General features: G+C 40.5%; 1 protein-coding gene across 1 annotated transcript in view; it reads right to left on the reverse strand.

Moving 5' to 3' along the window:
• Window positions 1-15965, reverse strand: part of DOT1L (DOT1 like histone lysine methyltransferase) — a gene marked incomplete at its 5' end in the record, with an annotated part of 54668 nt that overhangs the window by 15636 nt on the left and 23067 nt on the right. The window contains 9 exons of the mRNA XM_010167320.1: window positions 2271-2362; window positions 3833-3946; window positions 4375-4609; window positions 5314-5421; window positions 7036-7077; window positions 8066-8172; window positions 11085-11153; window positions 12486-12565; window positions 15282-15337. Coding sequence (XP_010165622.1) covers window positions 2271-2362; window positions 3833-3946; window positions 4375-4609; window positions 5314-5421; window positions 7036-7077; window positions 8066-8172; window positions 11085-11153; window positions 12486-12565; window positions 15282-15337 — 903 coding nt within the window. The remainder of the gene's footprint in view (window positions 1-2270; window positions 2363-3832; window positions 3947-4374; window positions 4610-5313; window positions 5422-7035; window positions 7078-8065; window positions 8173-11084; window positions 11154-12485; window positions 12566-15281; window positions 15338-15965) is intronic.

A 15965-nucleotide genomic window follows, 5' to 3' on the forward strand; every position in this document is an offset into this window, starting at 1 on the left:
TAACTAGATACTTGCTTACTCATTTCATGGTCATGCACTATGTGAGCAGCAAAGGGCAAGGATAGGGCTGGCTAAAGAGTCTCATTTATTCAGTTCCCAGTTGAAAGATGGGTGCAGCCAGCAGATTTGAGATTACACTTGTCTCCAACTTCTGCTGCTGAGGCCACACAGGAATCATGCAGAAAAAGTGGAAGAAAAGGGCAAAAAGCACCTCAGTCTTCCAAGCAATCCATTCATAAAGCAAAGCAGCAGTGCTGGCAAGTTCCACATGTGTGAGAAAACACAGGACCTGGCACACAGCTCTTGTTGCCTCGCACAGCAACGACTTGGGAAAACAGTTGAGTCACTGCGATGTTAAATGTACTGCCACAGGTGATGCTGAAAAAGCCATTTATCCTTTCAACATCAGTCATTTAATTGAGCAGTGGAGGAGCTGACAGCTCCATCTAAGGGTAACCTGGTGAACTAGCAGCTCACAGCATCTTGTTTATTTTAAAATCATATTACGGAAACGTTTTTCTTGTACTCGAAAAACCTTCATGTAACAGGGAGTTATAAAATACACTATACAACAGCACCTCATCCAGCAAAGTTCTGCTTCTGCTTTTCTGAAGTTTAACTTGCCATGCTTTCAGTGTAACACTCCATTAAAAACTTATTTTCATACTGAATTCCTCATTTTAATGCCTTAAAGTATGAAACAGCTGTCAGACAACACCACAGAGCGATTACTTCTCCACACTCTCAATTTATACCTTCAGTGTACGACACAAAACTTGCACGCTATCATTTCTCAGGCTATTTCTTGTGCAAGTAGATAAGTTTACTTGATGTTGACTTCCCTGACAAGTACAGAACAAGCAGAAAAATATGCTGCTTAAGGAAAAAGTTGAAAATTCAAAGTGCTGTTTGACTGTGAAAACAAATGGAAACAACCACAGAGGAAAGGTTTGCATGAATATCACATCGGCATCAGTCAATCCTCAGTAACGAATGGGGCAGCACAAATTAGTCTCTCTCATCTGGAAAAAGAGTTCCCAGTATGGAAAACCCCACAGAACAAGGCTACAGCTTTATGCTGACACTTTGACAAAGGCCACAGAGCAAAGGAAAGCTTCCACAGAGGCAACCAAAAGCTGGAATTGGCCTGAAGTTAAAGATTGTTGTTGAGCTCTATGGGGAAAGCTTCCTCCATAGAAGTAGCAAGCACAGTCTCTCTCATCAGGACTCATTTATAAAGCAATTCAATTATTCATTAATTAAGGCAAAGCAATACAAGAAGAAAAGGTGTAAATCTCCTCCCTCTGCTGGGGAGATGGTTCCATAGCAGAGAACAATGCCACACTTCACAGCTGCAGGGTTTTCTTCACCCTTCTGTGTATTTCAACCCACAGTTTGGTAAATTTACACTTTGCCCACCAGTGCAATCTCAACACATTAAGATTATCAATCCTAAAGATGCTTCACTAAGTCTCTTAAATCAGTGGTGACAGTTTGGTTTTTTTAATCCCATACTTCAATTTGTTACAAGTTTAATGAGGCATCCTTATGCTGCAGTACTCAATTCATTTAGGCTTTCCTGCAGTGGGAAAAGGATGTTTAAAAACCAGAAATTTCAGCTCCAAGGAATTAGTAACTGTGTATTTTTCAAGATAGTCCTTATTCAAAGTTGCTACAATCTTTAGCTAGAGATTAAGCACAATTTAATTATCTAAGAGCAGTTTAGCAGCTCGCAGGATGCACCCATGCAGGGAAAGCCCTCTAAGTGGAGGCAGGAATGTATTCAGGCAGTGCACACTGCTGGAGAGGCTGACCACCACCTCTTGCTCCTGTGACCCATGAGACATTTAGAGAGGAAAAGCAGCTGCCAGTCTCAAATGGGAGAAAAGGGACAGGGTTCAAGACACCAGCTTCCTGCGTAGGTGTACGCAGGAATATCTCAAAATTTTGTATCTCAAAATAGAGGGAAAAACAGAAATACTGAAGTAAATCTTATTACGTGGAGAGGCAGCAGAGGGAAGAGGGGAGGTGTAACTCTCACAGGTTGCAGATGGGAAATTGAAGCATACAAAGACTGACCGAGTTAGGAATAAACCCCCAGGTACAGTCATTCAGCCTAAGCATCACTCTGGTAGAGATTTTATAATTGGCCTGGTGCAGCACTGATGTTAAGAGTACACAATTCTGGTCGCCAGCATTTTTTCCCCCCCACATCTCAGGTATCTGGTAGTCTGGCAATTTGGTTTAGAAATGTTAAAAATGAGACCTACCTTTTCCTGCTCCAGTAACTGTTGCAGACTTGCTTTATACTGAGGAGTTTTCATGTATGCCATGAACTGCATGTACTGGATCTTAAAAGAGTCTGCAAAAGAAATAAGGAGATGATAAATTTCAAGTGAGAGAGAGTGCAATGCTCATATTTACCCCTATTTGTTCCCTGGACACCTCTCCCTGCTTTGCTCTATCTTGCTTTTTATTTAGACTGCAAGTCAGACCAAGCCATTAAAGATCAATTTAGAGCATGCTGAAAATCCATCTTTTGATGAAAGCTGAACTCTTGGATCCATTAGCTACTTATAATAGGTACCCCAATGGAAGTCATGACAACCCATTCAAAAACGCAGAGGAAGATGATGGGTGCTAATGGTGTGTTTGCATGATGAAAGAGGAGTTGAACAGCTTTTATTGCACTGTAAGTAGAAATAATAAAAGATATTAGCTGTTACAGCCAAAACCAGCCCTGAGCTCAGAGCACTCATCCTCCCTGCATCACCAGACAGGGTTTGCTGTACTCCTCCTACCTCCATGCACACAAGATGACAAGCTCTACACTCACATTTACTCTACCCTCCAAGGAGCACTTGTTTGTCATTGTCCTTCTATCTCCAGTCCCCTATTAAGCAATCAACCTTCCTTCTTCCCAGCCCTCACCAGTGGGGTCCTTTCATCCTAAAGCCAACCACATGATTAAGTCCAGCCTGCTGCAGTCACAGGCAGCCAAAATGTAATCAGTGGTATACAGACTTTTGCAGCACGATTTAATCCAGACAAGTGTCATTCTCCCCACTCCTTGCCACCACCTCAACATGAAACATCCCTCTAACTCACTCTTTTTCTTTCTCTTTCTCTACAGTAAGAAATCAGTCATGACTAAGACACCACAGCAAGAGAGGAGCAGTTAGGCACATCACAGATGCCCTTGGTCCCTACATAGACAGGAATATTGCATCAGATTCCCAGATGATCCTAGACTGGCTCATGCCCAATGCCAAAGGCCAGAAGGAGCAGGCAGATGTGGACAGGGACCAGAAGACCCAAAAAAACCATCCTCCAAGTTATTCCTTAAACCCCCTCTTGCATGTGGACCATATTTTCCAACCACACCACTTTTGTGACCTCAAAAACTCAGACAGCATTTCATTTACTTTGCTCTAAGTTCTCCAAGACTGTATCATTTAAGAAGAAGAGAACGTTTTAATTTAAAATAAAGTTATTTCTGACTAGCCATTTCCATTTCAAGTTATTCTGGATTCCTGCTAAGCTCAAACTTCTTTCTTTTTGTGCCAAATGAGAGCTGAAACAATGTCAAAAAACAAATGCAGAACATGATATTAACTTCAGCAATAAGCAAAAGAAGATACCTCATGGTGATGCCAATAGAAGGGGGGCAGGCAGATGAAGATGGGGAAGAAGCTACACCCCTCTCCCATTCAATATACAGCTTTCCAGAGTGGCTCTCTGTTAGTAGCCCTTTGATTTACCTCAAAAGAGGTTCAGAAGCCTCAAAGTAGATGTTCCCATAACAAAGACAGTGACCACATTCCAGTCTTACCTAGCAGCTTCTGTAGTGCAGGTGGGGTAGGTGTCACCAGTAGCTGGTTAGATGAATGCCGTTGCACTTTAGGAGGTAGTTGGTAATATGGACTATGAGGTGACTTGTATGCATCTGAAGAGAGAAACAAAGAGAACCTTTCAGATTATGAAAGTGACGAGTTTCTAGTTTTCAGTACAGTAGCTTTACCATCAGAAAGCACGTCATCTACAATGTGAGATCCAGTAACTTAGCTAGATCAACACACTGCAATAAAATGTTTGGAAGAATATCTACAATTTATCCTTAGAACAGCAGCAGCAGAGATAAGCTATCAGCCACAGCTCAGCTCCAGCTTCAGGCCAAGGACCTACAGACAGATTCCATCACCATCTTCCCACAGAGGCATACCACCATGTGAAGTGGAGCTTTGCTCAAGCGGGAAGGGAAAAATTACGACACAAAACCCAACTAAACCTAGCAAGAAAGGAAGAATGACCTCCAAGCTTATCTAGGCTCATGTGGCAGGGGGAGGCTTCTTCCACTGCCAGCCCCAAACTCACCCTGAGGAGAGGATGAAGATGTCTGTGAAACAGTTTGGGCATGCAGAAGTTCTAGTGCAGTTTGGTTCTTCTTGGTCTTGCGCTCTGTATTTGCAGTGTTCATTTTCTTGGGACGTCCTCGTTTTCTGCCTGCCATTTTCCTTCCTTTTTTACTTAACTTTTTCTTCCGTGCTTTGGAGGGAGATGGCTTTTTAACAGCATTTGCCCCAGCCTTTTCTTCTTCAGCACCAGAATCCTAAGAGATTTTTTAAAGGCAAAAGCTCTTTAGTCATTTCTACCTACTTATTGCAGTATTCCTTTTAAGCAAGAATTAATAACTTCAATAATTTTATGAAAGGCAACTGATGCACTGTAGTTAAATAACTTGCCAGTGAAGTAGACTTGCTTGGGACAAGAGTTGTCCCCAACAGCCAAGGAGTTGTGCTCACTCTCTTCTGGACTTACTCATTACAGAAATCTGTAACTGTTGTCTAAGAAAAGCTGATTAATCACCCTATATTGACTATATTCTTCAACTGAATTTCATTTTAGAAGTCAAAGTACATTCAATACTTTATATTTTTGTGCACGAACAGTCACTGCATTTCTCATAGTGTTATGCAACAGAATAAGAAAGAAAATGAGTCTTTGCAAAAGAGACTCAGCACACTTTGAACTCCATTCAGTGGGCTGTGACTCGGGGAAAGCTCTGCAAGCTGGTGCTGAAGGTAAGGGAGGGTGGACAACCAACTATTCTATTCATCTTGCAATATTTTTTTTCCAGAATTAGTGGTGCAATTCCCAAGTGCAGCTTTTATGAAGTCACTCCATCATATTTCTGGCCATAGCAACAGCTATACCAGTTTACATGTTCAGAACACAGTCAGTCTTCCCACAGAATCAGGCTTTTCCTGACACAGGTTATCACTACACGCACAGTTAAAAAGAAAAAACATTTACTCTACAAAAACACAGGATGTTCACCTTGTTTTCTTGAACTTTCGTTGGAGTAGTTGTGTTGCTCTTATTTTCTCTTTGTTGACGACGTCTAGCTGCCTCTTGTTCCTCCTGGACAAAAGTTTTAAAAGACTTAATAATTTGCTTATATATTTCTCACTTTTACATACAGACTTCTGTGTTTTCCAGCTTATTCTTCTACAAAAGCTAGGTTTAAGTGTTCTTATCATACAATGATAACTGTAATTAAAAAAATTTTAAAAAAATAAAAAAAATTTAAACTAATTAAAAAAAAACAAAACCTTTTGTTACCAGCAAGGGAAAAAAAAAATAACACCCTGCCTCAGGCAACACTCAATGGGAAAAGGAAGGTAAATGCAAGTCACCCTATAACGGGTTTCAAACATGCAGCCACAGGGGAAAGGAGATTAAGATCCAAACTCTTCCCTTATTCTACCCCTCTCAACTCCACCCCCCAGATCACACACAGGTGTTACAGCTTTTGGCAGGTTTCAAACATGCAGCCACATGGGAAAGGAGATTAAGATCCAAACTCTTCCTTTATTCTACCCCTCCCAGGCCCACCCCCCAGATCACACACAGGTGTTAAAGCTTTTGGTTTTAAAACAAACAAAAAAATTATTAAATATTTCAATAGCTTTACTTATACCCCCAACATTTCATGTGTTGCTACATCACCTCCAAAATCTTACACGACTTGAAATGACACAGTCATTAATCATCATCTCATTCAACTTTAGTCAAGTCTGTAGATGAGACTTAATTTTTTTTTTTTTTTTTTTAAAAAAAGGGCAACTTTTAAGCTTGATTTTCTACTAGGCAGTAAGGACAGGAAATTTCAAAAAGCTCCTTCAAAGCTTTTCTTGTACCTTCCAGGTGAGGTTTAATTTGCATAAGAATTCTTGGCAATTCCAACAGCTTTTCAATTTAAGCCAGATATCAACTAGACCCTGTCAATGGCAGATTTAAACAGCTTCACCATTACAAGCAGAGAAGCTCAAAAGTACATGGACACCACCCTGCATTTTTTCTTTCCACTCCAGAAGTCTTTTTTTCTCTCAAGTTTGAATTCAGGAGCCTTTTATAACCCAATCTCAAAGCCACCATTCACTTGCTAAGCAGGTCACTCTGAAGACTAACATTCCACTAAAATCTTAAATTAAGTGGCCTCACTTAATTCTTTTACTGGGAATACCAGCCCCTTTAGTTGTTTCAGATTAATACAGCCCAGCACACCCTCAAAAATCCTCTAACATTTTAATTCCATATGTGATAGCACAGATTGCAGCAACAGACAACAAATTTCATGTCTCAGATAGCATGTCCCAAAAGCAACATCTCCGAGTGCTCTTCAGCTTCAGTTTCATGCAGATGAACACTGGGGCAGATTCAAACTCTCATTTCCCAATGTAACTTCAGTTCTTTAATGGATGAATAGTCCTTTATAGACCTCCAAAAAACACCTTGCGGCCGCCCCATTAATTCTCTATTAGAGAGCTCTTGAACATGATTGTATTAGTGCTTGATGGCATATGATGCTTCACCTCAATTAGCTCCACACCCACGTTCCTTGCTTGAACAAGGAATTTGAATCAAGAAAATTCTATTTTCTACCAATTCTGTACATCTTCAACAAGTGACTAAACTCCTCAAAGTAGCTGCTCCATTACTTTGAGTTTTCTACAGAAAATGAGTGAAACTTACCCTGAGTTTTGGATTTTTGAGACTAGAAAAATAGTTTTCAAGCTGAAAATAGAAAGATAAGATAGTCATTTTCAAAGTCATGACAGATCAATACATAAGAACAAAATATGAGCTTAAGACAAATGCAGAACTGCAGAAATTCTGACTGGTTTTCTTCTGATAAGCCAGATCAAGAAGCCATTTACATTCATTCTTTTTAGCAACACAGACACGTTGTGTAGCAGGACATAATCCAAACCTCAACAAGGTTTTATCATCTTCACCACTTTCTATCCTTCTTTTAAAGCTTTGTGCCATATATCTCCACTCAGCAGAAAGTTATTTTCAGTGAAGCTACTTCGCTCTAGCACTCCACTAAAATATTTATCTGCACTCTAGCATATTCTTTAACAAAAGCATTATTAGATTACAGCAGACTTAGGAAAATAGTCTTACTATCATATTGCAAAAAATTCAGTGTGTGAATAAACTATTTCTCCACAAAAGTTTATATTTTCACAGGGTTGTTTCTGTTTTCTTTAACTGAAAAAAAAAACCAACCCAGTGAACACATCAGCATTGTTGTGGAGCTTTGGCTGGTTCTACAGCCACTGAAAGTTCCATTAAAATTGAGATTTACCGTTTGATTATGATAGAATGAAATGGTCTGTACATCACAAAGCAAACTGAAGAATTAAAGACCCACGGAGTCTTTACTCAGTGTGGAAGCTATAGCACAAGACCATCCATTCTGCACAGTTGCATATTCTGGAGCATGAAAAGGAGTTAAACTGGCAAATCTATGAACCTTCCACAAATTAAGAGACCATCACACGCTGTTCAGAATTACACTGAAGCAGCCAAGGCTGAGCCATGTAGTATGGTCTGAACAGGTAACTGGGGAAGGGCACCCATCCCAACTAAGCATGCTACAGGTCTGTAAAGATGCAAATAAATATGAAAAATCCCAAGGACAAGGATCTGAAGTTGGCGTGGTGATTCCAGAGCAGGTAAAGCAGTCAGAGATTTATTGTCCTGTATGTTTACTCACTATGGTTCGGTCAATAGTATGCAGGTAGTAAGAAACTGGTTTCCCGGTCCATGACACAGACCCTTTCAGTGGTGATAGCTCCACAACTCTCATTATAGTGCCAATATCTAAAGGAAGAAAGTCAAGTTAGGGAACCAAAGTTCGCGCTGTTGGCCACTCAGTTCTACTCAGCTGAAACTGGCCGTGTAACAGCAGAGGCAAATTCAAAACAAAAAGATAAATTTTGTATTCTGATAGTCCTCGAAGAGAGCACTGCAGTGAGTTTAAAAAGTAATTTCTTATTCTCTTGATAAGGTGCAGCCTACAGAAAATTTAAGAAATTGTGAAGATCAATCAGCCTTTCATTTCTTCAGAGACAGTCAGCCATTCTAGAGTCAAATTATGTGTTTTAACAACCAAAACTTTCCTGTGTCTCAGAGACAACTGGAACCCAGCAACAGCACATCTGTACTAACGGGAAGGATTTAATTAGGTAGGACCAGCAACAGAACGTCATTAGATCCAACCCATCTAAACTGGAACTGCACTATATTTGGATTGGGGACAAACATGTTTTATATTTGCTTTCTTGCTTATACTTGTTTTGTTCCCTAGAATTAAGAGGTATGGGATGTGTCTAAGCATTTCCATAACCACTGAACACCAAGTGAGTGGCGTGACTGCAGAAGAAATTATGGCACACTTCTAATTTAATAGGAAATTACCCAGAAGAGTCAAAAAGCAAGGTTTGGGATTCAACAACTTCAACCACTATTTTAACCACATTTTAATATTTGTTTTGGTTTCTCCCAATTCTTCCCACATTTCCATTTCTTTTTCCAGATGGCAGTACTCAGGACAAAAATGGTACTGAGAAAAAAGGTCGCCTGCTTCTTAAAGCTTTATCTCTTCCCCTCTATTTTTTTAAATTATTTAACTGTTCACACTTTAGATCAAAACATTAGACAGGCAAGCTGCCTGACTCAAAGCACACTCAGGCACAAAAAACACCCCACTGAATAAAAGTGTAATGAAAATCCTTGTGGGGCAGCAGCACGCAGCTAGCACAGCAGTGAAACCTTCTCTGCACGTGAAGGGTTTTGGCCACGTTTGATGCCACCAGCTCTAAGTGGATGACATTTCCCTGGAAGTGTCACTTCGAAGAGGACATTAGGACTGGAACAAGCCCCAGGCTGAGCACATCCCAGGCAGGTTAATTTGATATTAGTATTTCCCAAATACAGTAGAGTCAGAGAATGGGATTAAGACCTAATATTTATTCCCACTATTTCCCCTCACTGCTTGTAGCCTACAAAGGTTATTTCTTTTCAGGACCTCTTATCTGAATCCCTGGAAGAGTTTCCTATTAATGGAAGCTATTATCTATTCTTATGCTAAGCAATCTCATTCACCCAAATCTTAATTAGTTATCTCTATACAATTTTAACTTCAACATTCACATTAAGCATTAAATAAGAGCTGATATATAAAACTTCAGCATTCTAGAAAACATTCCTAATGAATCCACACTGGGGTGAAAGCTAAACTGGGATAAAGAACAGGCTCAACTGATAGTCATAATCAGGGCTTTTATTAGGTGAAAAAAGTAGTATATATTGGCCCCTCTGCTTCTCCACCATGTTTTTAATAACTGCAGTGTCCAAAACCTAGCAAAGAGAGAGACAACGAAATGGTCAGAAGCCAGGAAAGAAAAGGCTTGAGAGGCCAAAAAAATATGTTTATGTAGGCACATCTCCTAATTGAAGCCTCAAAAGTGCCTTCTTGTATTACATCTAGTTCTAGTGTGCTGTGAAAGAGGCAGTAGGCTTTACTTAGGTGCTCTTTGTCTTATTAACAAACTGACAGACCGATCTCAGCTCTCTGGAGGTTTGAGGATTTCCAGGAGTACCATTCTGCCTTTTTTTTCCTTTTATTTTCAAGTACATGTCTGTAAAGAATTGGCAAGCCAGGACCCAGTGGTTAATAAGGTTCACAAACAATCAGGTGCCACAGAAAAGGGTATCAAACAGGAAGGAAAAGGGCAGTTTTGAGTGTCCGATGTACAGGACATTCACAAAAACTCAAGCTTAGTAAAAATAACTCACAATGGCAACACTTCAGTGAAATGCCTTAATAGCAGTCTTCATATTACTATTCTTGAAAAGCAGTTTGCCACGAGTGTCAGGCCAAAAACAGAAAACACAGCCTGAGATTTGTAACTCAGTATGTGTTTGCACAAGGAGGGGAATAAGGTGTTTTTTAAATGTAGGGAGTTTTTTGCACTGGACACCGTAAATGTGCGCAAAACCCAGCTTGGATGATTCTTTTGCTTGCAAGATTTCAACAATAAAAATTGAAAAAATAAAAAAAAGGTCAGAAGCAAAAACAACAACACAGGGTGTCAGTAATCCCCAAACCTCATTAAACTGCAGTTCACACTCTTGCAAAGGACAACATTGGCAAATAGCAGCTCTCTATGTTGAGAAGAGAAGGAAACCACAAGACTTTGTTGGCAATAAAACAGATACAGCAACTGGGCGTTCATGGGATAGGTCTGTTTGATCAGTTTACAGTACATAAGACAAGGCACAAAGTTCAAAGTTGAACATTTCAGCTTCTCAGCCTTACAAATCATGACTGGTGGGATTTACCTGCCCAAATTTAGACAGCTATGGTATAAGGAACCTGTATGCAGGTTAGTCACTGCAGCTCTTTGTAGGTAAAGAAATTAATCACGCCCTGGAAACACCTTATTTCTCTTCACCTCTAAAAGATGTCCAGCCAGGGAAACATTGATATTACAGACATCTAAACATAGCAGGATGAACTCCATAAAACCAGTGTTTGTTCCAGTGTTGGGTGGGGGTGGTTTTTGTTTGTTTGATTTTAAATACACGTCACTTTGGCATGTATGCTATAATATACAACAGCATTTTTCTACTTACACAACTCTTTATAAGAGCAACAAAACCCTACTATGGACATGTTGGGATAATGAATACACCACAATTGCAATGAATAGTAAAAAGGGCAATCATACCACTCAAGTTTCGACTGTTAATTCTAAAATTTAGAGGTGCAAAAGGTTTTGAGGACACAATTCTCCCACCTGGAAAAAAGAAGAAAAAAAAAAAAGCAAAGTCAGCTACCACTGATTCTCCTAGAAATGATTATTTATTAAACATAACCCAGTATAGAGCTCTGAATAGAAGTCCTAAGAAAACTTCCACCTGTGTACCATTACCAAAAAGTAATTATTTTACTTAAAGCTCATTCTGACACCATCCAAGAAAGTCAATATATTAGCCCTGCTAGGTAGCTATTAGGTGACACCTCAAGGATCACTTTAAAATGACAGATCTTAAAAACACTTTTAAAAAGAGTACATTAATTCTCAGTGGCAATCTCTAGAAATTTCAATTAGGAACACCAATTTCTCATTTCTCATTAGTGTCTTTCACACACAAGCCCCCCCAAGCCCTTCTATTTCAAAGGACACCAATCTCCATTTCACAGCTATTTATGGTCGTTCAGGCCAAGGCACAGAACCTGAACAACTTCTGGGAAAAGAACTCAGGTTTCTTCAGTCTGTAAGAGCTCTTGAACCTTCCCCACCTTGCCACTTCACTCAAGCCAGCACTAAACAAAAGGGTTTTTTAAAAAAATCAACCATTAAAATTAAAGACAACAGCTTAAGTTTGGGGGGTTTATGGTTTGCAACAGAGCCCAAAAGTCACATTATTGACTTGAGTACAAAGCTGTACAATGGGAAGCCACAGCTTCTTTGGTCATGCCACACATTTTTCTTTTCAGAAATACTTATTTTTGTAATTTCTGCCATAACCAAATAAAATTGTTACTTTTCCAAGAAAAAAATGACACCTCAGGCAACATAAGGGCCACAGTGGGGTTACAGGGCATCCTCGGTCACTAGTGACTGCAATGTGCCTTCTCCAGAAGCACACGAGACATCCAGTGACAGTGTCCTCATTTTAATACTTATTAGTTAATAACCAATACTAAATGTGACAACTTTAAATAGGAGAATCCAGTAACTGAATTCAGTATGGAATTACAGAAACTGGATATACAAAGCCACGCCCATGCAGTCAGGAAGCTCTGCAGTCTTGACCATCACGGTTTGTTGGTTCCTGTAACAGGTTAAGAAAGGACCAGCAGTTCCATCCACCCACCCCAACAGAGCTCTGCAGAGTCTGCACATGCAGAGCTACCTCCAAGCAATCAGGTAGGTGAGAACAGATATTAAGATGGGAAGTAAAAAGCCCAAGAAATAACCATGGTGGTGCAGACACTTGCCCGCAAGGCACAGAATGAAACCCACCAACCTGGCTCCTGATGGCTGTAACTAAGCCTGTATCACCACCAGCTCCCACAGAAAGCAGGAAACTAATGGAAAAAGGTTTTAAGTTCGATTTGTTACCTTCCTTCATGTTCGCAAATCGCTCCTTCAGTTGGTGATCCACCTCAGGACCAAAGGCAAAATTATTCACAAAAATAACACTGCAAGATAATGGTCTAATTAATGAAGAGGGAGAGGCAAACGACACCCAAATATATACACACATACAACTACCCCCACAACCACAAGTCACAGTCACTTACAACCTTTACAGCCACTTATGAAACTGAAAAACGCTGCTTGTCCCTGACCAAACTGCTAATTCCATCTAACAAAATGCTTTCTTCTTGCATCGTGACACAAAACAATACCTTACCTTGGGCATTCATAAACACTGCCCCACATCTTCATATCCCAAAAAATGTTAAAGGTGTCCTGCTCTGACAGTTCCTCTCAGCGTACAGCTGAGTTTTGCACTGTAAGTTTCAATATAAAAACAATGTGCAAAATGTTTTCACTTCTCTGCCATGGTGAGATCAAACACCAACACAGTAACTACCAACACACAGTAGTTAATCCACATGTGAAAAGCAATGCTTCAACAAAACTGACACATTTAATCCCATTACTTCTTCTTATGCGTTTAAAATATTACTGGAAAATAGCTAAATATATTTTATCTTCTAGCTCTAAATTCCCCCATAATGCAAAGAGGCAGTTGACATCTCTCAGCACATTTTCCCTGTCCTAAACCCAGTACTTCACCCTAACCCACAACAGAGGATTTGCATCTTTCTTTCTGGGTTAGGAAATCCCATGAGGAAGTTTTATTCCTGAAAAAGAACCAAACCCAGTCATATGAAAACAAAAAAAACCCTGCACATAGGTAGAATCACACAAATATCAAAAATGTTTGAGAAAGAAACAGAACATGTCACAGATTAAAAAAAAAAAAAGAAATAGTTCTTTATTTTTAAGAGCCTGCCCTGGTGCGTTTCCTACCAGCTTGCAACAAGAGTCCTCAACATCTCTTGGAAGCCGTCGAGCACCCTGCATGTATAAACCATGAAAGCCACTCTGGCATATTGTTTCAACATGAAGAAAATTGATTTCTTTTGCAAGAGATCTATATGAAAACTCCCTTCCTAGTGCCTCCACACATGAAACATGTTCAGCAAGGACACTGAGTTTAAGAGCAGCAGCCAAAGCTATTAAAAACCACAGATGAAAAAAATGTTTATACACCAAGGAAAAAAACATTTCTTCTTGCTACGCCTTGCTCTTGGAAATTTGGGAAACCCTGCCTGGCAAGTAAGGCTAGCAGGGGTTTCTTCCTCCTCCTTCCCAACACATGCCAAAAAAGAGGCCTTGCAAAAGAGCCAAGCATATTAATGGGACTAGAAAACATCCAGGGAAGGAAGGGAAAAAGCCATAACTTGCCAGATCTCTATTTTTTTTAGTGTTCATTCTGGCACAGTATTTTGTAGGCACATGACAGAAGCACAGCAGCCCCCAGTTCACCTTGTTTCCAGCTCTCTTTTCCGCACGTATTCCTAAGCCACAAGTACAGCTATTAACAGGAACACTGTGCTGCACAGCTCACACGCCAGCGCTCAATCACGTCGAGCCGCGTTCTGGTACAAGTGCCCCCTTCCCTTCCGAGCCTGGCCACCCGGCCATGCCCACAGGGAAGGTGACACTTCAACTGACTCTCTCAGATTGGATGGCTCAGACAAATTCCTCAGACAATCTGCAGTCTCATTAGACAGAGCAGACGCTGAACAGTTGGCACATTGAACACAAACACCTAACAGTTGTGAGCAAAAAGCTGCTTTTTAATTTTTTATTATTTTTTTTTTTAATTCCTGTAGCAGCCAGTAAGGTAGCTGTGGATCAGCAGGCACACAATTAGCTGCATGCCATACAAAATAAACATCGATCAGCATTTCTGCATGCAGTTAGATGTACTTCAGTTAAAAATAGAAGAAAAAATTAAATTTGTTCCAAGGAAAGTTGCACAGACAGCAGAGGAGTGTGTATTTGGAATAGCGAGCAACAAAGCAAACCCCACTATGCTGCAAGGCTGGGACAAGCCTGTCCACAAATTAAAAGGCAGCTCTAGAAGTTTAACTGAGGTACATAATAATGCAAAAGCCAGCAGCCTGGCAGACGCCTTCTTGATGCAGCACTCTTAAAACAGTGTCTTGGAATCAATCCATAAGTTGCCACAATGCTGAAGACTTTCAGAGACCCCTCTCTGACAACTGTCTTCCATTCCCCCACATAACAGGGTGGCCCAGAAGATCGTATGGAAATAAAAACTTTTTTTTCCTGTCTATAAGGCTGAAAGACTGAAAAGCCTTTCAAAATACAGATCAATATTTTATTGCTTTTTACTACCATCAAAAAGGAGTCGAACCCTCTGTGCAGATCTTCACAGAAATAAATCTTCAAGACAAGCAGCTTAAATGAATTCCCAATTTAAGTTGGAACAGACTCACTTGGGTCTTTTGCTTTTTTTTTAAATGGAAAGTGAGCCTAGCTGTGTGCACCAATAGCCAAGATAATTAGTGTTTTGCCAGAATCGCTGACATGAACTACAAGGATATGCAAAACAAACAGAGGTTTATACTTCTCTATATAACCAGAATTTATCTTGGATACACACCCTTGTATGTAATATCATGGGACATATATTTAAACCCATTCTTCTAGTCAGAAAACAGGATCTAAAGAGGCCAGTATAAAAGTTGGCAGATAGACTTTTGGTATTTGCTATGGAAATTCTATATAAAAAGCTGGCCAGCCTCCCAATTTCCATTATACAAACTCCCAAATATTCAGTTCATAAAGCACCATTCAATTGCTGTACTGTACCTTGTGTTTGCAATTCTCTCTCTCCATTCTTCTGAGAGGAAGTCACCTCTTTCCAGCTTAAAAAAAGACAAAGAACACAAAAAAAACCACACAAACACACACAAGAGTTAACGTTGTTCCTTTCTGCTCCGCATCCCTTTTCCTTTGGAGAAGGACAAACATGTTGTACCCGCTCAGTGACACTTCTACAAACAAGGGCAAAGGGAGGCTTTGGGAAACATTGAGGAGATGAAGCACCCAGAGCTCAGCAGCTGCCTCTGCCCCATTCCTCAGGTCCTGGAGGTGCCTCCCTCTCTGCTCCCACCCTCAGCTGCTCTCCTGCCACGGGATGAATGGGGAAAGGTCTCTAGGAATCACTGATGCCCTATGAAAGCTGTGCCCCATGGAGAAGCCAGCAATCCAGTTCTGGGCCCCACAGTTCAGGAAGGACAGGGAACTGCTGGAGAGAGTCCAGCACAGAGCCACCAAGATGATGAAGGGAGTGGAGCATCTCCCTGCTGAGGAAAGGCTGAGGGAGCTGGGGCTCTTTAGCTTGGAGAAGAGGAGACTGAGGGGAGACCTCATTAATGTTTATAAATATGTAAAGGGTGATGGTCAGGAAGATGGAGCCAGGCTCTTCTCAGTGATGCCCAATGGTAGGACAAGGGGCAATGGGTGTGAGCTGGAACACAGGAGGTTCTGCTT

This window comes from Antrostomus carolinensis, unplaced genomic scaffold (genome assembly GCF_000700745.2).
Source record: "Antrostomus carolinensis isolate BGI_N321 unplaced genomic scaffold, ASM70074v2 scaffold21924, whole genome shotgun sequence".
NCBI classification, from domain to species: domain Eukaryota; kingdom Metazoa; phylum Chordata; class Aves; order Caprimulgiformes; family Caprimulgidae; genus Antrostomus; species Antrostomus carolinensis.